The 25288-nt window shown below is 41.9% G+C and overlaps 1 protein-coding gene across 4 annotated transcripts in view; it reads left to right on the top strand.

Annotated features, from left to right (window-relative positions):
• The first annotated feature begins 13326 nt into the window (after positions 1-13326).
• The window catches only part of LOC128765883 (glycerol-3-phosphate dehydrogenase, mitochondrial-like), a 30959-nt gene continuing 18997 nt past the window's right edge, over positions 13327-25288 (top strand). For 2 of the 4 annotated variants that reach the window (XM_053877096.1, XM_053877095.1), the window contains exons 1-4: positions 13327-13894; positions 16596-16763; positions 18519-18663; positions 19096-19272. In XM_053877096.1, coding sequence (XP_053733071.1) covers positions 13555-13894; positions 16596-16763; positions 18519-18663; positions 19096-19156 — 714 coding nt within the window. In that variant the 5' untranslated portion in view covers positions 13327-13554 and the 3' untranslated portion in view covers positions 19157-19272. Of the gene's footprint in view, positions 13895-16595; positions 16764-18518; positions 18664-19095; positions 19365-25288 lie in introns of those variants that run through there. The other 2 variants (XM_053877098.1, XM_053877097.1) reach the window with 2 other exon arrangements.

The following is a 25288-nucleotide window of genomic DNA, read 5'->3' as shown; positions in this document are numbered from 1 at the left end:
CATTTCTGTGGTGGCCATCACCCCCCACCCCCTCTGTGCGCCCCTGCTCTGAATGTAACCTGTTCCACTGACTCTTCCACCCAGTTGTAGTAGTTTAATGCAAAGCGCATGGATGTATTTTGGGATTATAGAGGGTAAATACACAAGCCATTTGTGTGTCCAGACTTGTGGCATATTAGAAAGGACTCAGTGAAGAAAAGAAAGGGTCAATATTGTTCTTAGCTATCATCTGACAGGAATGCTGGATTACAATTGTGTGCCAGATTTAGACTTCAGCAGGGGTGGGGAGCCGGGGGGGGGGCTGCCTATTGAATGCGTGTGTTTGGTAATTAGCCGGCCTGTGGCCAGTGGCAGCGGTGGGGGCTGACGTGGACCCTGGAGAGGGAAACGTGATAGTAGAGCCAGGATGCAGAGTGACGCAGAAGTTGACGCAGTCGCCTTCATAATCTTTTCTAGCCTCATTGTTCTGCGCCGACGGAGCTGCTGATGTCGGCGTAATCTGGCTGTGACACCTTGCTCCCAGTTAAGTTGTCCCTAAACTTTTATTGGTCTGGGCAATAATTCAGCACCGAGGTTTGGAGTGTGAAATGACTCTTTCAACACAGGCTTGCCTGCAGAAAGTACGGGATGGGAAATACAGGAGAGAGCTCGCTGGCTGAGTGTTGTTTTGGAGGGGGGAGGGTGCAGAGGCAGATGGAGCCAGGGGAGGAAAGCTGTATTACACTCACCTCTAGAGGGCACTATTGCTCACTGCCCACACCACCTCAGCTGCTCTCAGTTAACCTTCTAATTAACCCAAAGACAGTAAAACCACCGCTCACTTCCAGAGAGGTTTACACCACGATTTGCTCATCAACAACAAATGACCAGTTTCAACCCTGAGCTGTTTTTAAACCATGTCCTAATTTGACCTTTGCCAGTGAGGGAACTTGCTTCACTCATCGTCAGAGACAATATTCATGTAGGTATATGGCTATTTTGAAGTTAGAAGATGATCTTTCCGACTTGTGACGATATCTCATCTTAATAGTTCATGTTTAGGTTGTGGTGACATTGTTGTGTGAAACCTAACATTTTAAACTATATATATATCTTTTTTTTTTTTTTAATTTTGTCTAGAAAAGTAATGAATCCTTTTCATGCTTAATATTATCCTTACAACTATATCTTGCAATATAGAAACATCAAAGCCTGGAAAGATGGAAAATATGTGAATTAGCATGAAGATATAAACAGAAAAATGATGTAGAGTGGGAACACATTCGTGCTGAACTGAGGGTTAAATACCAGGTGCAACGGCTCATAGGTTTGGGCAGGATGTTTGTCCATAAAAAGAACAAATATGAGTATATTTCTTGCATAACACGTGTAGAGCTTTCGCTCCGATTATATTGGAAAAAAATATACTACAAAAACTGAACCAAAGAAAATGTATATTTCAGTTGAACCTTTTCATTTGTTCTCCTAATTTGGGAATCTATACAAAATGAAAACTTTACTTTATTTATTTATTTATATATTTTTTCTTCAATACTTTTTCTGATGCATCTACAACATTTATAAAAGGCTGTATTTATGATTATTTATCATTTATAACTAGGTGTGTGGGGTAGTACAAGCACATCTATTGAATTGCATTCTATTGCTTCGCAAACTCTGTCCACTAATTCCACTAAACACTAAAAAATTTCACAACATCTCTGAATGTGGGACCCTTTTTTGTTCCTACACCAGAGTGTAGATGTCATCACCCTGTCCCCAAATCCCTGAATCTGTCTACTCTGAGTCTCGAATGGTCGCCTTTGCTCATACAGGCACGATTATTGTAAGTGTTGGTTCGAGCTATAGCTGCAGTGAAATTGGCTCAGTCATGAGATGTTTTGAATTACCATCATTTAATTGATGTCGACATCTGTTTAATGTTGAATATTGGAAGAAGATGAGCTCATAGGATGGATTGACTGAATGAACGTCCCTTTCTTCTATTATACCGCGTGTGAGCGGACAGGTCCTCCAAACCTCATTTCATTTCCAATCACTGCTAGGTAGCTAAGTTTCTCGCCATTGAACAGACCGACCCTGCAGGCATCTGCCTCGCCGGGTGTCTTCCATCCCTGGACTGGCTCTCTACAAGCTTAAATGTCTACTTAATATGCTTTAATGCATGCTCTTTAGAAGCAGCCCGCACTTCATCACTTTTATACACCTTTATATAACACACTGTTAACTAGCAATGCCTTCTGGAGCAGCTTGTCCTGCAGCTGGAAGGCGCCACCATGGCATGATGGAGGTACCTGCTCCCCATTCACAATGAGAGAGTCAAATGGGATTGGAGGCTGGTGCGCACGGCTGCTGTCTATATCAGTCAATGATGAATATTCATGAATCACAGTGTCATGACATGCTCTGTAATTGGCAGCAACATTAGTAATGACACTGCTGGTATCAAGCCCCTGCATATTCATGTGGTGGGGCAATATTTCCTCTGCCTGATGTTTCTTCCACCACTCCCAAAAGTGGAAATGTATTCCGAAGCTGCAGGTGTCCCCAGGAACACAATCAATTGTTGACTGGATCGTACCAAAGTGGAAATCAGACGAAGCGTAGCTTCCTTGTCGGCGTCTTTGATTAACAACAAAAACACCGTTTCTGGAAGGTTCAAATGTTCCCAAATTATTAAAAAGTGAAGGAGAAACTTAGCATGATACAAGCTCATCCACTTTTAGCTGTTGGTATCAAGCAGACAAAGATGCACCTTGAAATACCTTGAAGTGTTGTTTGGAGGGAAACACTGGCAGGAAGAGTATTTTTATAGTATCAGAGATGAAAGCTTTATTATTTTTCTCCTAAAAAAAAAGACAAAAATTACTGTCTTGGTGTCACATTTTTTAAGCGAAATCCAATGTTTGTTTTTTTTTCGAATATTAAGTCCGCCTTCTTAAACTAACCAATTTGATTTCAAGCTAAATAAATCTGGGGCAGATTATCTTGTTGTGGAAAACACTGCCTCTTGGTTTCGGCCACACCAAAGCGTCTCGAGTGGCTGATGAGGGAATTGGATAAAGCTTTGCCTAAGCCTTGATGATTTTCTCTATAAGCAGCTGAATGGCAGGATTTTCATCCCACACGTCTTTATTTGGGCTTGGTCGCACTCCGTGGTGGAAGGAGAAAGACTCGCTGCAAGAACACAAGCCCAGATTGTTGGGCAGTTGACCACAACAAAGTCAGTTACAGTGAATGGATCAAAAGTCCTTGTTGAGAAATCCTTCAATCCAATATGGAGATTAGCGGTCGCACAAAGTCTATTATACGTGTGAATGAAATACTTATATCTGCGTCTTCTTCTCCTTTATTTACAGCTTGGTCACCAACCGGGATAAATCTGAGGACGCAGTAGTAGCTAGGATGTTCCCTCTTGTTATTTGAACTACATATTTACAAACTAGACAAGCGCACAGACGCCAGTCAAGCAGTTCATTTCTACTCATGTTGAGTTTTTCACAGCAATGCAAGCATCCTGCATTTATTTTAGCTTAATAATGACATGCCGCTTTAGCATTTGAAAGATCATTAGTAGGCAAAGTCATACAATCTCAATGGAACGTAGCGTCACGGAAATGACTCGCAGAACCCTGTAAAAAATGAGCAATTTGAGACATTTGTTGAGTTTGAGCCGCAATATCTAACATCTTGTAAGATATTGAACATTTTCAACTGATGCAGTTTATGGATTATGGCATCTAATATAACCAGATTGACGTCATTCCACGACAGAAACAAGTCCTATTCTTGTCCTATTATCAGCATTTCCTGAACGTTCCTTTGAGTTATTTTGCTTGACGATTGCTGACAGACATATACACTCCTTGGCCGTACTGATAAAGATCATCCTTCTTAAATCGCTGGTCATTGGGTCAGTGTGGCACATAACTGAGCTCCTCACTGATGTGCCATTGTTTCTTACTTCCTGTTTCTACCAGAAAAGTTTACACTGTGCCATGTCAGAGTTTGTCTTAAGTTTGTCTACAAGTATGACTTGACTTCCAGCTCCAAGTCATTGATGTTTGTTTGTTGGCAATGCAAGTGTGTGGTATGACCAGATAGTATTTTTAGTTTTTGTAGTCAAGACCACCTAGACCGAGGCCTTTGTGAAGCATTGTGAGGCCAAGACCTTGAGGACCGAGACCAATGAAGGGACCCCATCAGTCTTGCTCTCGATCTTGACCACCCCACCCCATCAGTCATGGTCTCAACTCTGTCATGGCCCCTCTCAAGCTTGGTCTGGGACTTGGTCTACGTGTGCTGTGATCTCAATCTCAACGTGATCTTGGCTCTGGTGGTCTCCACTCCAACACTAGCTAAGTGATCGCAAAAAGCCCAGCTGTCCAACACAATCACACAGCGGTCCAAAACACAGTGTACCTCAATCTGGATGAATAATATCCCTGATCATGTGTAACCAGGAGTATAAATTTGATTCGTCATCTGATATAAGAGCTTCCACTGCTGCAGTACATTATTCAAACTGCACTATGAGTTGTGGGGGTGCTGCCTAATTTGGGTCTTAGATCTCTTAGCTGCTCTGCCTCCCATACTGCATTCCCACAGGACATTACTATGTAACACACAGCCCCACTGACAACGAATGACTCCAAGAAAACACACACCTCTGCGTCGACATGGTGCGGCCTTGTAGTGGCAGCAGTATTATCACTATTTTGTCATGAAAAGCATTGTCACATTGAATTTAATGGCCCACGAGGGTGGAGTTGTGTCGTGTCTAATAAAAAGTATATTACACTTCCTTGAATTACTTTTAGGCTTTGGACGTAACTTGTTTTCTTTGTCTTCACCGTAGAAACTCAAACATCCGGCTGTGAATTCCATTTGTTACATAGAGTGGTGGAAAGAACGAGCATTGATGTGAAGTTGTAGAGTTTTGTCAAGTTTCCGGGTGCAGGGAAAATGCTTATTTTTTGGTTTTGTACTTAGCCAGTCTGCGGTGGGTGATCCATCAGTGTTGTCATGAAAACCAGTGTTCAAACATGAGTCACTTCAGCGTCCTGCTGCCAAATACCTTCATAAGTAATGACAGCAAACTGAAGAACGGCTGTCATCTGTCTTGTTTTTTGCTTATTTAAGTTAATCCTCTCCATTATCGTCTGAACCAACTACAAGTCTAGTGATAGGCGATGTTCCTCTCGGCCTGTCTGAGCGCAGCCGTCTGTACGCCACATGCAGATTTAGTGATTAATCTACTAAGACAACATTTTGATATGTTATTGGGAGTGGAATATGAATAAGCAGGTGATGTATTGCTGTTTATTGCTTGATGGTGTCTGACAGCTTTGTCACATAAAATGCATGGCATCCTTTCACCAGAAATCCATCACCAGGAATACAGAGACATATGCATAATAATGAAACGCATTTATTAATGTGTACTGTCCCCCGGAGTCATGACAATGAAATGGATGACTGGTTTCCTTTGCTTGGATGTTATGAGCCTAAATAGCGCACACAGAGGAAGCTGAACAGGTAAAGGAGGTTCTTCATGGATGAACTCCCACTGGCAGAGTCGGGGTCGATTCTATGGTCACGTTGTGAGGGTGAATATTGAGTCAACACAGTGTTAGAGATTGAAAGAGCATTTTCAGTTGATACATCTTATGGATTATTGTGTTTTATATAACCAGATTGGTTGTTTTGGTTTCAAAATTGACTGCATTCCGCAACAGAAATAAGTCCTCAGTCCAAGTTTTAAGGACTGTTTGTCTCCCTGTGCCTATTTGACCGCTCAGATTAAGTAGAGCTGAATGAGTTGTATGTGTGTTTGATGTGGCGTTGAAATACTGTAAACCCCTATTACTACTTTTCCTCATTATTAAGTTGGCAAGTAGAGTTAAACTGACATTGTTGTTGTCCCTGACATTTTTGTCTTGTGCATTGTCTTTTGTTCACTATAGTGCAACTAAAACATAACTTTCTCGTTTCAGTATTTTGCTTCAGTATTCGTCTTTTCCGTTGACTATTATAGGAGTATTTCTTGTCCCTTCAAATACATCAGAATTGAAAGTAGATTTTGAAATGTACAAGACACATCGAGAATCTTTCAATGGAATGTCGTTCACATTAAATAAAACACAACGAGCCAACATTTTCTGTGCATTCACAGTTATTTATGATTGAACACTGTATTTATTTCCTTTATTTCAACTTTCATACTATTTTTAAAAGCCATTATGCATTATAGATCAAGCTCAGAATCAAATGTGAGACAAAGACAGAATCCAGCGGGTGAGTTTTATTGAATGAGATCGAATGCATTATGGAACATGTTCATTGGGTGGGTGACGTGCAGCAGTTGGAGCCCTACTTGTCATTAAAATCCCCCTTAAGTCTCAAGTCAGTACAGCGTTCAACACAACTGCTGTTGAGGCTCTACAACTCTTTCATCCCAACTCCCAAAAGACAAAGTTAAACGCTTGTATTGCACTTGCAGCTGATTTAGTCATCAGTGCTTTACATGAAATCCCGTCCTCTGAACCAGCCTCGGCAGATTTCCCTCTTGAATAGTGTTGCATACATTGTGCAGTCAGGCAACGCGCTCAAAGGTCCTCTTCAAGAGGGACGGCGACACTTCTCGACCTGTCATTGTAGAACAGAAGTGTGATTTTTGATACTCTGTCGAGGGGGAGGAGAGACTTGAAAGCACCTGTCCCATCCCTTTACTGGGGTCATCGGTCATGAGGAAATCGGCACAAAGGTTTTCCACCAAGGACCCAACCATTGCTCAGTCTCAACTCTTGCCTTATGTTTCTATTGGGTCCCTGGGTTAGAGTCAATGAGTCTATGATCATTGTAGTATATATGCTGGGCGTGCGCTCATGGTTACCATCCCACTTCACCGATCTTTATTGAATCTTGACTGCGGATCACACTCAGTATGGCTTCTCTGCTCATACCCGTTTTTCTACTACCCTTGGAGTGGATCCTTGCACGTCCCTCAGAACATAGTGGTAGTTCACCACCTCACACAGTGGGTCAATTGTAACATAAACAGTGCATTGAATTCCAATGGCCTTTCCTGAACACTCCAATGGTTACATCACCTACGAAGAGATTTGGAAACATTCCTGTAGAACCAGAGTCGAAGTGGCTTGGCGCAAACACAATCGTGTGACGCTGTTCGGTCACTTACCTGATCAAACCTCTTCACTGACCCCATGATCCCATCCAAGCATCATCTCCATCTGCAGTGCCAACAAACATGCTCTAAACTTTGAGAAGTGGCTCATATGTCAGTGGTAAACATATGCAAGTCATGTGACACCCACTGAATCAAAAGTATGCGGAAGACACTTTTTGAAACACGCCATTCCTTTTGGTGATTCAAGCTGTCGAGCCGTTGAAAACTGATGGTTGTTTTGAACCAATGGAATATGTATGGCCTCACAATATTGTTCCCGTCATGAATATTATAGTGGAAAGTTGTGCATATGTGAAGAGCGTCTGATCCGTTCCAAAGATTTGGGACAATAAGTATCCAAATGTCTTTGCTTGGCTCTGGTTGTCAGATCTGAGAACTGCCCTTGCGCGGCGAGACGATTTCTCATCAGGCAGCGGCAGCACCGAGCTCATTCACGGAGGAGTCCGATGTCTACACAAAGCCATCAGGAAATCGCATTACAAACAGGTAAATGCTTCATTTTTTCTCCGCAGCTGACACTTATCCGCAGAATTCCTGGTCCCTCTGGTCATATTGCTTTATTTACCCTCCCGTGTTCATTTTTCATTCACAGGAAGCAATGACACGTTTGCCTTGAACGACAGCCTGCTGGAACATTTGGGAAAGTTGCTTCAAAGATTTTTTTCGTTAGACTTTAACCACGACTTAATTCACAGAATTACGACTCCAACAGTAAAGGATCCACGTCCCCCCCTCCAACCCCTCGCCCCCCCACGTTATCTGTGCGTTGTCACCCAGGTTCAAACTGAAATGTCACCATTTTCTGTTACAATTGGCCGTATTGGAGAAATCTCATTAATCTCAGCTTGTGTTTTCCTGGAGAGTCTTATTTTTCTATCTGTAGAAACATGCAGGAGGTTCAGAGGTGAGATGCAGAGGAGACCAATTAGCGTGATTGCAGGAAATGCAAGTGCCGAGTCGACAGTTAAATGCAGGCTACACATGTCAGTAGTGGGAAAAGTGGAACAATTGTATCATGTAGTTCATGCCAGACCGTCTCAGGCTCCACTTAATACTCAAATGATTGGAAAGGACGTCAATTTATTGATTTATTTTAATGAACCTTGAAAAGACTATTAATGACAGTGTTGTTTATGATCAATTCAGCATCATTTCCCGCGACTACTAAAAGATAGAGGTAGATTTATTGTCTATTCTGCCATATGCATCGCATATAGAGGATTGAAATGTCTCGGCAAATTACTCGGCAGCCCACGCAGTGACATTGAACTATGTATAAAATAACAAAAACAACAAACACAACATGAGCAACAACAAAAACATAAGTGTCGGGGGGGGGGGTGTATGAGTGTGCATGTGCATGAATGAATGAAGACTTAAGTCCTTGAGACTCTAACGTCTCACTGTCCATACTGAGGTGCAGGTAGAGGGGGCAGCGTGGGTAGAGAGTTCAGCTTCCTCATGGCCTGGTGGATGAAGCTGCTGGTGTAATGGTGGAAGAGAAAATCACTGGGTCAGAGTGTATACAAACGGTAATATTAAGCCTAGTGGATACGCAGTGGGTACAGCTGAGTACCAAGAGGATACTCTCAAGACATGTAGGTGAACAAGCCTGGCCTCTCTCTTAGTCAAACTCAAAGCCCAGATCCAGGCCGAAGCTGGCCGACTATCTCAATTTATGTGGACCAAGAGCAAGCTTTAAACACTGAGAGTTGCATGCTGCTGAAATCATGACACATGATGCCATGCTGCTTTTTTTTTTTTTTTTTAATAGTGTCATTTGCGGCTTCCATTAAAAGCACATGGACTATTTTTATTTTGATTTTTGCCAGACTGAAACTCAATTTTGGCCCCCATGGCTACAATGTATTTTATTGGCTACACTTAAGAATAGGGAACATGAATTACGCTCAATAAACAACTTATTCATATGTCTAATCGAAGCATATTAGCCAGTAATAACTATTGATTTGTGTCTTGTTAGAACTCACTTGATTTGGAGTAGTCATAATTAAACACCATAATTACAGACTATTAACCCTAACATAATCTAAATAAACAAGTTATGAGTTTATTAAGTTCATGTGTGTTCACTCCACTCAAAGGTTTTGCCATTTTATTTAGTTTTAGACCCACTGTGTTTTTGTTGGTTTCTTTGTTTTGTACACACTTTTGTCAGCTTTCTCCAACAGCAATAGATCTAGTAATTGAATCACTTGTTTTTTTTCTTTAACTGTCTTTTATTTATTTACTTTTTTTAAACTCCAGAGTTACAAGTTCATACCTTTATTTCTAAAGGCATTATCGTGCCCATTCCAGTCTTATTGCTATGTCTATCACGGCGTTTGTTACGACTAGATTAAAAACTTCACTGATAAGGAACAGCATAAAACGTAATCCTGTTGAGACGTATCTACATTGGGACCTTAAAACAGACACGTGAATGCCAAAAGTGAAGTCCCTCCAACATGCCTCTCCCCCCACAGAGACATAAAGCTGGGAAGGTTGTGAAGTTCAGCAGAGGAGTAGTAAACTTTACTATCACCTTTGGGCTGGCAGATCCATCAGCCTGCAAGATATGGGAAGAGCCGTCCAGAGTTGCACTGCGCCCTTCCTCTCCCAGACTCGCGTGAACTCGGGGGTCTTGATTTGATTGGTGCAGCCTTGAATCATAAGCTTTAATTGCACCTGACATTTAAATCTTCTCTTTGGTATTTAAAGCAGTGTACAGGTGTGGCTCATTACTGAGAAGGGAGTTGAGATTTTCTGATTTCTCTCCTGTTTCGGGGCCGTGGCACTGCCTTAACTCATCACGCTGCCTGTCATCGTCCCACAATCTCTCCTTCATCACGGAGGCTCATGTCTGACCCGACGATGGACGGCCAAAGCCCAGTTCAAACCCCTCACTGAAAGACGACAGCCATAAGAGCCGGAGCAGGAACTTCACGCAGCACATGTCGAAGTCTATCCCACAATCATTTGCGCCTTGAAAACACGAAATGCTGGCTGTTGTTTTTATTATGAAACCGTCTCTCCTTCTAACAGCACATGGAGTGCTGCCAGCGTTTCGGTGTACCATCAAGTCTCGGTGCATTGTTAAAAATGGCAGCACTTATCACAGCTGGAGCTTCTGGTCGCTGCAATCTGACAGCAAATTGTAAAAATCTAAATGTGTCCTGCGAGTTATCGTCGGTGATTGAATAACTTGTCTCTGTCTTGCATGTGCAATGAGGGTAATATGTTTGATATTTTACCAACCTTTTAGTCTTGCTGCTCATTTCCAAGCAGGTTGGTGGTGGGGAAAAACATTTCCATTCAGCATTAAAAAAAAAAATGTCACACAAAATTCAATACATTATATATTACAATGTGGGAATGGTAAAAACTATATTAACTAAATCCATGCCAGATTTGTATGCAATATATTTTCTGAATTATGTTGCGTTTTGTCTTTTTTTATTTATTTATTTTTATTTATTATTTTAACACAAACACGTGACAAACTATTAATAAGTGAATTACCTGCTTATTAATGTTCATAATCTGTAATAATGGTTTTGTTTAGTGAACTTTCCATGACCATCTGAACAGGATGAAAATTGAGATTTTATCATGATTAATAACAGAGTACAATGTTGCTAAGTTGTTGATTTATGGTAATACATGTCCTGAGTGTAACCTTTTTTTTTTTTTTACTTAAAAGTGCTTCTAAACAAAAATGGATAAATAGGAAAAAAGAGAGGCCATTTTTACTTATACATTTATGATATTATCCATTTCTTAAATGTATTAATATTTTTTTAAACACTGGTTTTGTCCAACTAAAGCCATAGTTCGATCAGCAACGTTGCGGATCAAAATATATTTAAATGTTTTCATTATTAATGCATTTTTTTTTCAATATAATCATTTTATCATCGTCGTCTCAAATGTGAAGTTGCTTTTTAGGCTGTATGATGCCGAATAAACATTCCCAAAAGTAGCACCAACAAAAAAATCACTTATATAGTAAATCCAACAAGACAGACCATAACATGAATATGTTATTATAAATCACAATATAAATCAGGTTTTAAAAAATCCCAAAAATTATATTAATTATATTAATATAATATTTTTCTTTATTTTTTTAATCATTATGACAATGACTTTTTAACATGTGTGTGGATCAAACCAAGTTGGCTCCTGCTAATATAAACATCCTTCAATAAAAGAATACAGTTGGTAGTAGAAATTCGCACCAAGCTCTGAATAATGCGAATGAGTCCGATGCTGTTTTAACAGATCCTCCCTGTGATATAGCTGCCGTTGACACTGGTGCATAATTGCTGCCTGTGTGAGCGTAAACAAATGAGAACAACATCTTTTTAAAATAGCCAGTAGCCGTGGCGTTCCAAGCGGTCCCACTCCAAGGATCCATCTCTCTCCAGGCTATGTGTGCCGTGTGTTGGCATGGGAAAAACAAAGCATATGTTGATTGTTAGCCAGGGTGTACATAGCATGTCCTGTTCACTCAGGCTCTCCCTCGTAGCTGCAAAGTCCCAACTTTGTTTCTGGAGGCTATCTGTCAGACCTCATTTAGCATTCCATGATATGTGGATTCTCATGTACTGCAAAAAGGCAACGTACTTCTGCGGGAACATGGCTACTAACCCAGCACTGATCTGTCAACCTTATTCACTTAGCAGAAGTAAGTAGCAGCGCAGGGGATTTTTCAAGAGCTATTTATATTAACAAACTTATATAATTGTGGAGTTCTTCCTCTGTTGTCCGGCAACAGCCGTCGTGTCAGTATAGTGGTGATGCGCTGACCAGTGTGGCCCAGTGAATTTATCCGGAGAATAAAATGAGATCATTATTGGTTGTTGTTTGTCCCCGAAGCTGTCTTTTCTACGCTTTGTTCCACACTCTCGGTACATTATGGTGGTGACATTTTCTCTCCTGACCTACTAGAGATGAGCTCCAATTCATCTCCTTAGGATTTAATCAAGCCACCAGTTTGTTAAGAAATCTTAGACTTGGAGAACAGGCGCTTGAATTCATCTGTTTTTTTAGACTTTTTTAGTTTTTAGTTTGGTGTGGTGAACATCAATAATGTGCTAGTCTGTGAATGTGCTGTTTGTAAACAGCATAGAAAAGAAGTTCCAAAGTTTTTCTTAAATGCATGATTTAATTCACGCTTATATATTAGTTTTATTCATGTATATAGAGTTGATAGAGGTGGGCTTTTATGTGGTGTAAAAAGTGAAAAAAATAAAATAAACTGCATTAATATAATGACTTAGTCATTTTCAAAAACTAATTCAAAATGAATTTGTTGACCAGCCTCCCAACAAGAAGGTTGCTGGTTTGATTCCAGCTGGGTGCTAAACTGTGTCCTTTCTGTATGTAGTTTGTATATTGTCCCCTAGTTCATGAGGGTTCCCCAGCACTCTGATTTCCTCCCGCTGTCCTCAAACATTCAGAGGTCAATTGATGACTTTGAATTGACTGCAGTTATGGGAGTGGTTGTGCGACAACACATCATCAGTCGGGTAAAAGTAACCTGTCTCACGACGGTACTGGGTGAACAATCCAACGTTTGGTGAATTCTGCTTCACGATGATAAGAAGAGCTGACATCGAAGGATCAAAAAGCGACGTGATGGGCGGCCATGTTTGCCTTTGTAGCTGGCTTTCACCCCATCAAGGGAGTTAGCTGAAGTGGTTACACACGACCAAGATATGCTTGAACTGAAATCCTTCAATGTGCATCATCCAGTAATATTAAATATAATATATACTTTTATTTTGTTGGGGGGGTGAAACGGCGTCCCCGGCGACTGCACCTGTAACAATTTAATTGGGAAGGTCAGCCCAGCCGAGCATCTCTGGCCTCATGTCTGGGAGACATGAAATTCGTTGTCATTATTGTCCCTGTCATTTTGCAGCGTTTGCTCTCGCTGCTGACTTCCTCTCACTCCACTGAGTTTGGTACCTCCGGGAGGCTGAGCGGGTGTGAGCCGGCTGGGAGGAGGGGCAGGCAGCAAGTTGAAAGAGGGGGGGCGGCGGTGGAGTCTCGGGGTCTTTCCGGGTGCCTTGATGCTCATTTAGGACCTTCTCTGTCGTGCAGCCATCTTAGCTTTTTAATTGCTAATGATAATTATCGCCGTCATTACTGTTATCATATTCGGGGCGTCAGGTTATTACAGGCACAGGCACTGCTGTTCATTCATAAATCCTGCTGGAGATCCTACTAATCCCTGAATTTCTGACATTTAATGTCGTATTAATGCTGCTGTTTCCCCCCTGTGCCAATCTGGGACAGGCTCACATGGAGGAGCTGTGAATCAGGGGTCAAGGGGCATGAGGGAGCCTAGCTATCACCAAGGATCAGGTGCTGCTCAAACGCCCTGCATGGCTTTCATGTGTGTCAGCTCCTGTCACTGGTGCACAAGTTTTCTGGTTCGTATTTACAATTTTTTACAATATAACCAACCCACCACTGAGCCCAGTTTTGAGGTTGTCAAAAACAAATCTGTTTTTCTTCACTTAGTTTCTGCAGTGAGGTTATTTCTTTTTTCTCCATTTTGTCATTGTAATGTTATTATTTATTTTCTCCAATTTCAGGTTCTCTCAAATTGTCATATAGACCAAGAAAGCTTCCCTAATTCCCTCACATGCGTGTGTGTCATAAAGATTAAGGGTAAGTCGATTTGGTATTTGTCTTTACTTTAATTTAAAGTTATATATCGTCCAAATGATGATGATCTTGCGCCACTTGGATGGCCTTCATTCCTTCAACTGAACAGCCGAGCAGTCAACACTTAATATAAAGATGTGTGGGTGTCAAACATTTGGCCGAACTGTAAACAAAAAATGAAAAAAATCAATTTTCCTCATTAATGTCTGAAAAAGAAGAGCTAAAGTTCAAAGGAGCGACTGAATTTCTTTGTAACATAGATTCATTTAACTATATTTTGAGTTCAAAGTGTGCTGACAATATTTTGCTTGCCATTTCTGCGTGCCTAAGACATTTGCAATCTCCAAACAAACACAGGTAATAATTCATAATTTATGTAATATTGGCAGATATGATTTTAGCATTTATTTGGGGTGTTTTTAGTCTGGATTGGGGCAGAAATAATATTTCTTGGTGGAAGCTATATGAAATCTGATCAGAGGCAGTAGAGTTTGGACATGCTCTCTATGTGCTGTATGAACCCATTTAAAAACGTAACCCAATAAATGTAATAAAAATGTACAACTTTATTAAATATGAATTGAACATAAGATGTTTAATATGTGATAAGTAGAGTATAGAGTATGTGAATATGTGTGATAGATCTGTCTCCAGTTCATGCAGGATTTTACTCCACGTTTGGACTCTGGCTAGCGTCTGTGTGTGTCCTGTCATATTTATAAATGACAGTGACCCGATGTTTTGCAACACCCCTCATGTGTATGAGCGCCCTCCACCCAAACACACGATTGGCAGGAGTTTTGCAAACTCTAATGGTCACATTCACCCTACAGAGATGAAAAAGTGAATTCCTTGGTCTTCCTAATTCATCATGGCAGGGTACATGCTCTTGTATGTAATTCATTCTAAAATGTGGCCTTTAAATCTGTTGTTTCTTCTTGTTGTTTTTTTTTTTACTATTTGCGAGCATTTATTTATTTATTTTTCCTAGTGGGGAGATGGCTTCCAGCGTGCTGTAGCATTAAGACGGCGCCCACCAGCTAACCCGCCTCAAGTCGCTCAGATGCAAAATAAATCAGGGCACCAAGGACCCTCCTCAACATTCCCCCTCACCAACAAGAGCACTTGAAGCACCTTGGCAATAACAAATAGAAAGAAAGTCACTCGAGACACCAACATTAAAAGTGATTAATCATCTCTATTCTCTCTTTACTTTTGGACCAGAGCAGCGTCCGGCAATAAATCTTCAAAGATGTACATAAGAATCTCTTCCTAATGAAACTGGGCTTTGTTCATTTGTCACCTTTTAGACCCTTTCATTTAAATTACAAAACTTGTGACCCGGTGACTCTGAATATAGATCTCTGGTATTTGAGCGCTGAGGAGGGATTAATCCATAAATCTCGATGGACGACGGTACCATCAGATGCGCAAGCAGATCAGCTGCTGTCAGGATGTGTTGTTGGAAATGTGCGTGAGGAGGGGGACCGTTTTTTTTTTTTTTTTAGATCGCTTAATCATGGTATCCTGAGAGGAGGAGGCAAGTCCAACCCTGAGCGTTAGTGACTGAAATGTGACTCTTGACCTTTGATATGAGTTTGTTGGGGATTCCACGTCGATATGAATCTCACAAGAATCACTTCAGTCAGCTCCCAAAAAGATATATTCATGACTAGCCACAAGTAAGTACGCTGTTGTTATTGGCCAATAGCATTGTGTACTGCAGACAGCAAGGTTTGTAGTTTGTGATATTATGAAATCGACAGATTACAATTTCTTGGTTAATATTTTTTATATATTCAAAGCGACAGGAGTAGTCACTCTCCTAGTCTGTGAAATTCCCAAAACAAACCCATTTGTTTCCTCCGTGTTTTACCCCTCATCAACCCATAAGATTTTTAATCTTATTTTTAATTTCAATTTCCGTTCAATTTTTCAATTTACACAACAATGTGTCAAAATAATTTCCATTATTAAATGCGTAATGTGTATATATAGCATAGAGTCACACTCAATTAAATTCCTAGTGTAAGGTTTATTTATATTTCTGTCACTTAATTATTGAAGCTAAAAATGAAAATAATTTATCCACATTCCACCTCTGACCTGGCAGGTTCCAGCTTGCTGGTTCACATGCATCCGAAATACACCACACATTACGGTTCCCTCCACACTCTCTGGCTTCCTCCCCAATCCAAAAGTACGATTCTCTCTTTGTTGTCTGTATCCAACCGAGAACTGTGCAGCAACCATGAGAGTGTTTTACTGTTACAGTTTGGACAATATATGGTAGTTTTCTTGGTTGGCATGAAATGTTTAGGAATATGTAAAGGAATGACACGATTCTTCTCTTGTTTAAAAAGTAAAATCCAGTATACATATTCAGAATGATTTGAACTCCAAGAATTGCTGACAACACCAATGACATATTAAGAGTTTGCTCCTCCAGTCCGTATCCCTATATTCCTTGTCTTTCCCGATGCAGGGAGGTGAGAGGGAGGGGCTGGCGGGGGGGGGCCCGCTCTCAGGCCAAAGGGCCACTGTGGCTTTAAGTGTGCTCCTTGTGTGGCCAGAGCAGCCATCGCGCTGATGCAAAGTGACAGGGACAGATGTGACATATCGGTTCCGACACACTTCCATACCACCAGTCACAGGCTCGGGGTGACTCACATCCCCCTGCTCTGGTCCTGTCCCCCCGCTGCAGGACAACGCGACGATGCTCGAATGAACCTCGCCATCGCCCTCACTGCTGCCAGGTATGGGGCTGCCATAGCCAATTACACTGAAGTGCTGCACCTACTGAAGAGGGCAGACCCACAGACGAAGAGTGGAGAGGGTCCGCGGAGTCTGCACGGCAGGGATGTGATCGCAGGTAAATCCAACAAAATCTGCCTCCTTCCTGCCAGCCCCGCTCTCTTCCCACTCTGTGTCACCCTCGCAACGGGGGCCCTCCCATCACCTCTTACTCAGAGCTAGTTTGCACATAGTCATTGCACATCTAATGCCGGGGCTTTTAATATTTCATAAGCGTTTTATGGTGTGCAGAGAGGCTTCAGATCTTGTCGAGGGACGGAAGGCGGAATTAGCGGACTCCAAATGGCCTTACTTACCTTTTAAATGTCATGCATTGGAGCTGCTTTGGAGAACATAGGAGCTGAGGCTAAAAGATGGCGTTCTGAAACATATTATGAATAACCAAGATATTGGCATCGGCAGGTATGACCACCACGCGGCTGTTTCCACAGACGGTTTGTGAGAGAAGCTCACTCAATTGAATGGCAAGTTTTGTTAGAATGGAATTCTTTATCATAATTCTATCTGAGTGTGTGAGTGATGTTCTTAACAAATGACAGACTAATAACTTTTATAGCATTATAGCTGTCGAATCGCAATGCTAATTGATTGCTAGCTTCTTTGCTAACATCAACATATAAACACAAGCTATTGTGGTTGATAACTATCTTTAAATGTTTTCAGAATCCACCGAAACACACCTGCGATAAATGCTAGCTGCATATTGTTTTTAAATTTTATTTTCATTGGAAGACAAACGAGCCAGACATATCAGTGTTGTTGTATCTGCACTTTTCCTCCGACATGCACATGACAAATCCACATCTTCATGTGTTTTTACAGCATCACAATGTCCGTGTTGCCTGTAAACATCCCACCTGAAACCGCGGTCAGTCAGTCTTGATTAGGCTCCGCCCACAGAGCAAGGACACGCCCCCAACACCATTTCTGTGCCATCAGTTTTGTACTCGTAAAAAAAGGATTCGTAATTGTAAAAAATCTAAAAAACGTCTTCATGTTACTAACTATTAATTCTTTTTAAAATAACTTTTTAAAATACTATGTAAACCTTTTTTTTCTTATTCAAACCTGAATAACAGGGCATCAATCATTCTTTGGATTTTTTTTTTTCAAATTCAATTTTGTTCTTACTATTCAAATTGTTTTTTTGTTTTCAAATCTGGATGGCAGAGAAATCCCTCCATAGAAGCCACCTGCAACCACACGACTTCTTCATTTCAGTTAGCATTTCAGTGCCTTTATCCCCTCAAAGTCAGAAGATAAGCTCAATTGGCCGCACCTTTCCACTCTTCTACCACATAAGCACAGCGCGGTGTAGGTAAATCATCATTAATGTGAAGCATGAGACCCAGAAAATCCACCCAGGTGTTGTGTCGCTCCGAAAATATGCATTTCTGTGCTCCCCTCGCCCTGCGTCCGAGCATCACACGTCAAATTAAAAAGGCTAGTCTGTCATTCATCTTGTTGTCCAAACAGATCATTTGTTATCCTGCCGCTGTCTTTGGACATGCATCCCATTAAAAACAGTGGCTGGCCAACATCAGCCATCACATTAGCAAACATTTCCCTTCCATAATTTCAAAAGGCTCCCTCAGTCGCCGCCACTGAGCAACTCTGTGACACAAAGAGGCAAGAGGGAAATTAGGTATGTCTGTTTCCTATTAATTACAATCCTGGGAAGTCTCCCATGGACACACTCCAGCCACTCTATTACGGCGGCGCGAGGGGGGCGTCCGCTGATAAATTAATAATCCGGCTTGTCACCAGCCACAGATGAATAGCCCCTGGTGATTGATGCTGTTTTCTTTCATAGGGCAGGAATTTGATGTCAGAGCCAAATGTGTTATCAATGCCACGGGACCTTTTGCGAACGCGCCGCAGAAAATGGATGATCAGAAGAAGTCCGACATCTGTCAGCCCGGTGCCGGGGTTCACATCGTCATCCTGGGCTATTACAGGTAACTAACGGTCGGCCCCTACATCTCTGTCACTGTCCCCCTGTATCACCTGCTCCTTAGCGCTGTTGTCGCATCACTTCATTATCTAGTGCCAGTGGAGACTCTTGGCCACAACAAGCCTGGCAGCTCTCCGCTGTTTAATGGAACTGGAAACGGCTTAGGAATCTCCGGCTTAGCGCCGCGTTAGAAACTGTTATATTTCTTTTTAGGTAATTGGAAGTCTACCCAGACTTGCGAGCATATTCCCTCGCGGAATTCCGAGCGGTGATTGGATTGGTTCCCGCCCGGCCCAAAGCTGGGATTTCTGTCTTCTTGTTGATGCATGTTATTTGTGTTTGCGAGGGGTGAAGAGTATTCCCGTGACCCAGCCTTCCCCCTCAGCTGTTCCCGTGTTAAATTGAGTCGGTGCCATGCGCCTGTGTTTTTAAACAGGACCAGATCTGCACCCCGGCTTGAGGTTTGGGGAGCAGCGGCTGGAATTGAAACCAGCTGAATTAATCTCCTGGAAACAGCGCTGACAGGAGGCTGATTATGGGGAGTCCCTTCAAACCGGCTGGCCTGCGTCTGCCCTGCCCTCACCAGCAGACCAAAGGTTAATACAGTCTTAGTGTAAGTTGCCCTTGCTTTCTTCACACCGTCCTCCATACAACACGCATGTCGTCCGCGGTCTGACATGGGAGCGCCTTTATTAATCCCTATTATCTACCTCCTTATTGCTGATCATTGTTTACAAAACATTGTTTTAAAAATCTTCATTGTGTTTAGAGATTCTTGGGTCAAATCTAATATTTTAATGACATCATTAATAAATAATTCATGCAAGCCTTTTTCCCCCAAACAAACTGGTTTATTTACTATTATTTTAATGAATATTATTCATTTATATATGTATATATACAGCAGTTTCATTGAACTACTATGAGGCAGCCACACAAAGGAGGTAAATTAAGGAATATTCTCAGCGCAAAAAGAATTCCGCCCTCATCTGAAATGTAATTCATTGGATTTGTCAGACCGAAAATTTTATGATATGTCGAAGGGATATTGGTCACAATTTATCACCGACACTGGGACGGGAATTAAAATGGTTTTAATGAAAGCCTGTGGATCAGAATTCTACCTGTCACGTGATCTGTGAGGCAACAATTCAAGAAGGTTTTAGAAGGAACCATCAGTCACTTGTATGGAACTTGTTAAACACAGCATACTATAGATTCACTAAAAATGAATCAATATTCATGAGACTATGGTGACATTGTTTTAGAGTCGCCAGGTAAGACTGGCAGCTTGGTGGCCGAGTGGTTGACACACCCCACTTATACAGTACCTCTTATGTGCCATGAGCCATGAACATAGTTTTTTTGTGGATTTACATGAATGAATGAATGAATTCTAATTCATGTATATATATATATATATATATATGAATTATATATATATATATATATATATATATGTGTGTGTGTGTGTGTGTATGTGCCCATTTCACTTAATAATATTAGAAATATTTTTATGTTTCTTCTGGGGTGACATTTTTGTTTCCTCCTCATTTCTATAATTGACAGGCAATTCAACATATAGACCAACTATAGACCTGAACTGGATGAGAATGCAAAGCTGAAACGAAACCCAGCCATCTTGTTGTGTCCTCAATAAAAAAACAAAAAAAAGTTCTCACACTTGCCGAGCTCTTATATCAGCGCGTACTAGCCGCACAACAACATTCTCCCAAAGGGAAAGAAATGAGTCATCACTCTGCGCTGGCACTTGCAGCACTATAGGCTGGACATTTGAATCAGGCCTAATTCATAACAGCCATTTATGATAATAAATACACGTCTAACAATCTCCACCACCTCTAACTACAACAGCAGCAGCAGCACCATCACCCAACCCAACCCAACCCTGGCCGACTTACAAATAGCTGATAGAGCAAGCAGCTGACAGAAATAAATGAGCTAATCTGATGGCTGTGTAGGACTTCCACCCAGATATTAATTCATCAGGAGGCCACAGAGTGCAGACAGATACAAATTCCTGCTTTAATTATGTATGGGAGCTGTTCTGGAAAACCACCGACACCTTTACTAGCGGGACTGTTTCTCAGAGCAACTTTATGAAGCGCTTTGATTCTTTTTTTTTTCCTGGCCGCTTTGTTTTGCTTGAGAAGCGAGGCGCTGTTTTCCCTAAACACCCCAGACTAAATGGATTCTCCTCTTCCGCAGGAGACGCCTCATAATGAACAAGCGCAGAAAAGTAACCTTTGCCACATTAAATGATGTTGTTTTCGATTTGCCGTTTTTATGAGGCCTTCCTGGAGCCGGCGTGATGTATTCGGTTCCCACTCGGAGCCGTCGCCGACTGGAAGGCTTATCAAAACCCAAGGAGGCTTTATCGAATGAGTGACCGGTGGGTATCTAAACCCAATGCAGGGCTATTGATTTTCCAGAAGTGGTCTAATTGTTTCCACTGGACAAGGGCTTGTCCCGATGATTTGATTGATTAGCTTGATGGCGGTCTGCCCCCTCCTCCTCCTCCTCTTCCTCCTCCCCTGGACAGTTAATCGCCTTGTAATCCCAATACGCCGCTGTATTTCTAATCCATCATCATTATCATGGCTGTACTCTGCCCAAGATTAGTCCAGCAGGATTCCTTCCTCCTCCTTCCTCCCTTTTTTCTTTTGCATTCCTCGATATTAACTGCAGTCTCAATGATATCAGGAGGAAATGAAGAACATACAGCCGTTGCAAACCAGATGATCTGTTATCGGAGAGGGTTTTTCAGGTGTTCATGGGGTGGTTTTGATAAGTTTTAATTCCAGGTAGTTTGACGCGAGTTTTAAAGTGAGTGGGGAGATGGATAAACAGGGATGGGTTGCAGCACTGAAGTGTCACAGTTGCTCTCCAGTCTGAGCTTCAGACGACCGCGCGCCTCTGGGCTGTGTGACCACGGACGGCAGGGTGACATGTGGCGTATGTCTGGGCGAGACCCTGGTAAAAGTCTTGTGGACACAAAATGAGCAGAGAGAGCCTGAAGCCTGAGATGAAGGAAGGAGAGCAAGAAGGGGATTTAAGTGTGAAGTGATGGGGCGCGGAGCCGTGACTGGCGGAGTCCATGCGGGCTCCGTCCTTGCCTCTGGTTGTGCCTGGACCCGGGTCTTCACTCATTTGTCTAAGAAGGTGGAAGAGAGAGGGATAGTGGGTGTGAAGAAAGGCTCCGACCAGAGGGGTTTGTCACATTGTGTGAAGGTGACACCTCAGAAGACCTACTGCCCCCCCACAGTGGACAGCAAGTGTCTCCCTCAGTCCTCCCCTGAAGGAACAAGTCTGTCTTTGGTTTCTCACAGTGACACTAGAGTCTGTGCAGATCTCCACTCCTCTGTAGTCGCTCTGACTCTGTGCCGGACAGTCCAGTCTGTTTGAAGACTCTCTTTGTCTGCCTCCCAATGGATTCTCTATGTTTTTGTGGAGGAATCTTTCCACTGCACACAGCAGTTCCATTCCACTGCTATGAGTCAGCCACACAAAGGAGGCATCAGTGTGGCGGACAAATTAAGGAATGAGGAATATTCTCAGCGCAAAAAAACTTCCGCCCTGATCTGAAATGCAATTCATTGGATTTGTCAGACCAAGAATTTTATGATTTTATAAAGATTTTATGTCGAAGAGATATTGGTCATGATTTATCAACGACACTTGGATGAAGTATTTGAACTACATTTTCAGGAAATGTTGGTAACGCAGGCAACAATCCAAGAAGCTTTTTGAAGGAATCACTTGTATGGAACTTGACTTTGTTAAACACAACATTCTACAGATTCACTAAAAATAATTTGACACTCCCCACTTGTGGTGCCTCTTGTGTGCCATGAGCCATGAACATAATTCTGAAAGTTTTTTTTGTGAAATTAGCTCCAGTTAATTTATTATTCCCAACAAACCCTTTAATTCATGTTTCAGCTGACGGAAAGTTTCCATACGGCGCCTCTTTGTGCCCAGAGATTATGGTTTTCCTCAGCATAATCCTCATGCAGCATGTGTTGTAGCGGCCGGTAAACATTCAGCAGGAGCCAGAGTTTCCCCTCCTCACCCATAAAAATAATCAGTTGGACTATGGAGTCGGGTCCTCCAAGGTTAATACAGCTCCGGAGAATTGTTTATCATGCGCGACGTTCATTTTCAACAACTAGAAATGGCCGCTGTCTTCATCTGCATGTCTTCAGCCTTTATTGCCCACGTGAGACCCCCCCGACGCTCCTCAGCTACTCAGCTGCCATAAATGTTTAAAAAATGACCTTTGATAACGAGTTTGTCATTGTTTGATCCAGAAATATCAACCGGCCCATTACGGTGGCAGGTATTTTTTCAATCAATATACAATAGCGTATTAATATTTAATCCCTTTTATGTCGCCACGGTACAAAATGGATTGTTGGCGAGCAGCAGCTGGTGCTTGTTTATTTTCTGCGGTGAAATAGAGACACCTCGATATGTGGCCGACTGCAGTGATATGCATATAGACACATGGAGCGCATCTACGGGGCATTTAAGGGGTCATGGGTAGGAGATCTACACCCCGGCCACAACATTGAGGCTCTGCCTAGTGCTGCATTGCTTCCACATCTGTAGCCAAAACCATCGGAAGAAGGCCCAATCTGGATTGGTTTCTGTACCTGTACCAGGCAAAATAGATGTAAAGTCTAAAGCGGGGGTTCTTAACCTTTTTGATCTCGGGGCCCACATCTCCCAGAACAAATCTAAACAAACAAAAACCTTGTGGAATGACTTGAAACCATGTGATCATTGCAAAGATATTTGTCAGAGAAATGTCCAACTGGCAGTAGAACCAGGTGCAAGTCATCTTCATAAAATTTACTAAAGAAAAAAATAATATACTTGATGCTAAAAGTTGAGAAAATGGAAAAAAAAAAAAAAAAAAAAAATCCTAAAATAAAAATCATATTTTTTGTTTAAACTCCAAATAAGATATAAGTAAAGTGTAAATGAATCATTTTTTCTTTTCAAGAACTTCTCCTTAGTCGGTGACTATCACAGATTTGCAGCTGTCAAGTCAATTCAGTGACACACTACTGCCACCATACGTGGCTATTGTATTAAAACGGAGCGTCTTGCAGCCCTTGAGGCCCAAAGATGTAAAACAAACAAACTTTTAGCAGCCCAACCGTGGGCCCAGGCCCTATGGTTAAGAATCACTGGTCTAAAGTTTAGTGTACTTGGTGTGATGTGTCACACACCGCCCATCTACCACTGCTGCTGTTCTACCTCTGTCTTGCCAATCCCTCTGAAATGCACACAGCTGACCAACTTCATCTGAAGCTCAGATGTGTGTCCAGTCTCTTTGCTCGGTTTCATCGCGCACTGGATGGATTCGTGTCACGCGTTTTCACAGAAGTTTCAGACTTTTGTGACCGGTGTTCATCTATTATGTAATACAAATACATATAATTTTATAAACCCAATAGTTTTTTTAATGCCAGAATTTTAATGACAGCTAACAACATGTTAGCTTTACTAATAGTTAGCACCACTATTTACTATTATACTGCTTTTTTACTCTGCTCAAATTTTGCAAGTTCATTATTCGCTAATCTCTTTGTCTTTGCTTTGTTAAATCAACTTAACTTTGCAGATGTGACATAATTTCCTGTTGACCAGCCAGGTCACCGGCTTGTTTCGCTTTCCGTTGGAGATCAGCGCCAGGCTCATGAGGATCATGTTTGCTCCCCCTGGAAGAGAAGGTCAATGGCCCAGTCAGACGGACCCTGAACCGAGGCATCTGTGATGATAAAGCGGCTGACATCCTTCCCACTGTGGATAAACTGTAGATGTGTCATCCAAGAGCAGCCCGAGGTTTTTCATTGTCCAGGAGAAATGCTATTCTAGCTTGACCGCTCAAGTTGTTGCTCTGCTATGTATTCAGAATATCAATTTCTTCTCTTTCAATCCGCAGCCTGCAGCTTCTTAGCTCGACTCTCCTTAAGAGTGAGCTCTGTTTACTGCGATCAATGTTGCAGTCGATTTCATCCAGTCATTTTTGGTTGATTAGACAGCAGAAATTGCGGCTATTTTGTATTCCTTCACAAAAGAAATGTCAGTCGATGCTGGATTTCAAGTGCAGAGGTGATGATATTGGAGGGCAACCCCTCGAATTATGGACCCCTTTTTCTCTTCCACCATCTGATAGAAGTAGATGTCAGAGTGAGGATCGGAGCTCCACGTCTGTTTGTAAACTTTTCAGTCTAAGTTCTACCATTCTTCAGTAAGACTGCTTTCTCTGCTGAGAATTAGTGCAGCTTCTGTAAGAAGAGTTGCTGGTTCTCAGCCTGTTTTTATGAGACACCACAGTGGGAAGTTCACTTGCATCCTTGACCTGACTGTCATGCTTTGGTATAGGGAGCCAAAGTCACGGCCATCTACGTCCACATCGTACAACCAAAATTGCAAAAAAAAAAAATATGAATGGGTGTCAATGGAGAGATAATAGTTATTTTCTGATCTAGCTTGAAATATGCCACAGATCTGACATGATGAAATATACATTTTAATGTCAAGAGAGCACTGCTTTCAACCAGCAGCAAAAGTAGCTTCAGGTTTTGTGTGATGTG

Source organism: Synchiropus splendidus, chromosome 10, assembly GCF_027744825.2.
Source record: "Synchiropus splendidus isolate RoL2022-P1 chromosome 10, RoL_Sspl_1.0, whole genome shotgun sequence".
In the NCBI taxonomy this organism is placed as follows: Eukaryota; Metazoa; Chordata; class Actinopteri; order Syngnathiformes; family Callionymidae; genus Synchiropus; species Synchiropus splendidus.
The sequence above is the reverse complement of the archived record's forward strand: the minus strand, read 5'-3'. Positions and strand labels throughout refer to the sequence as shown.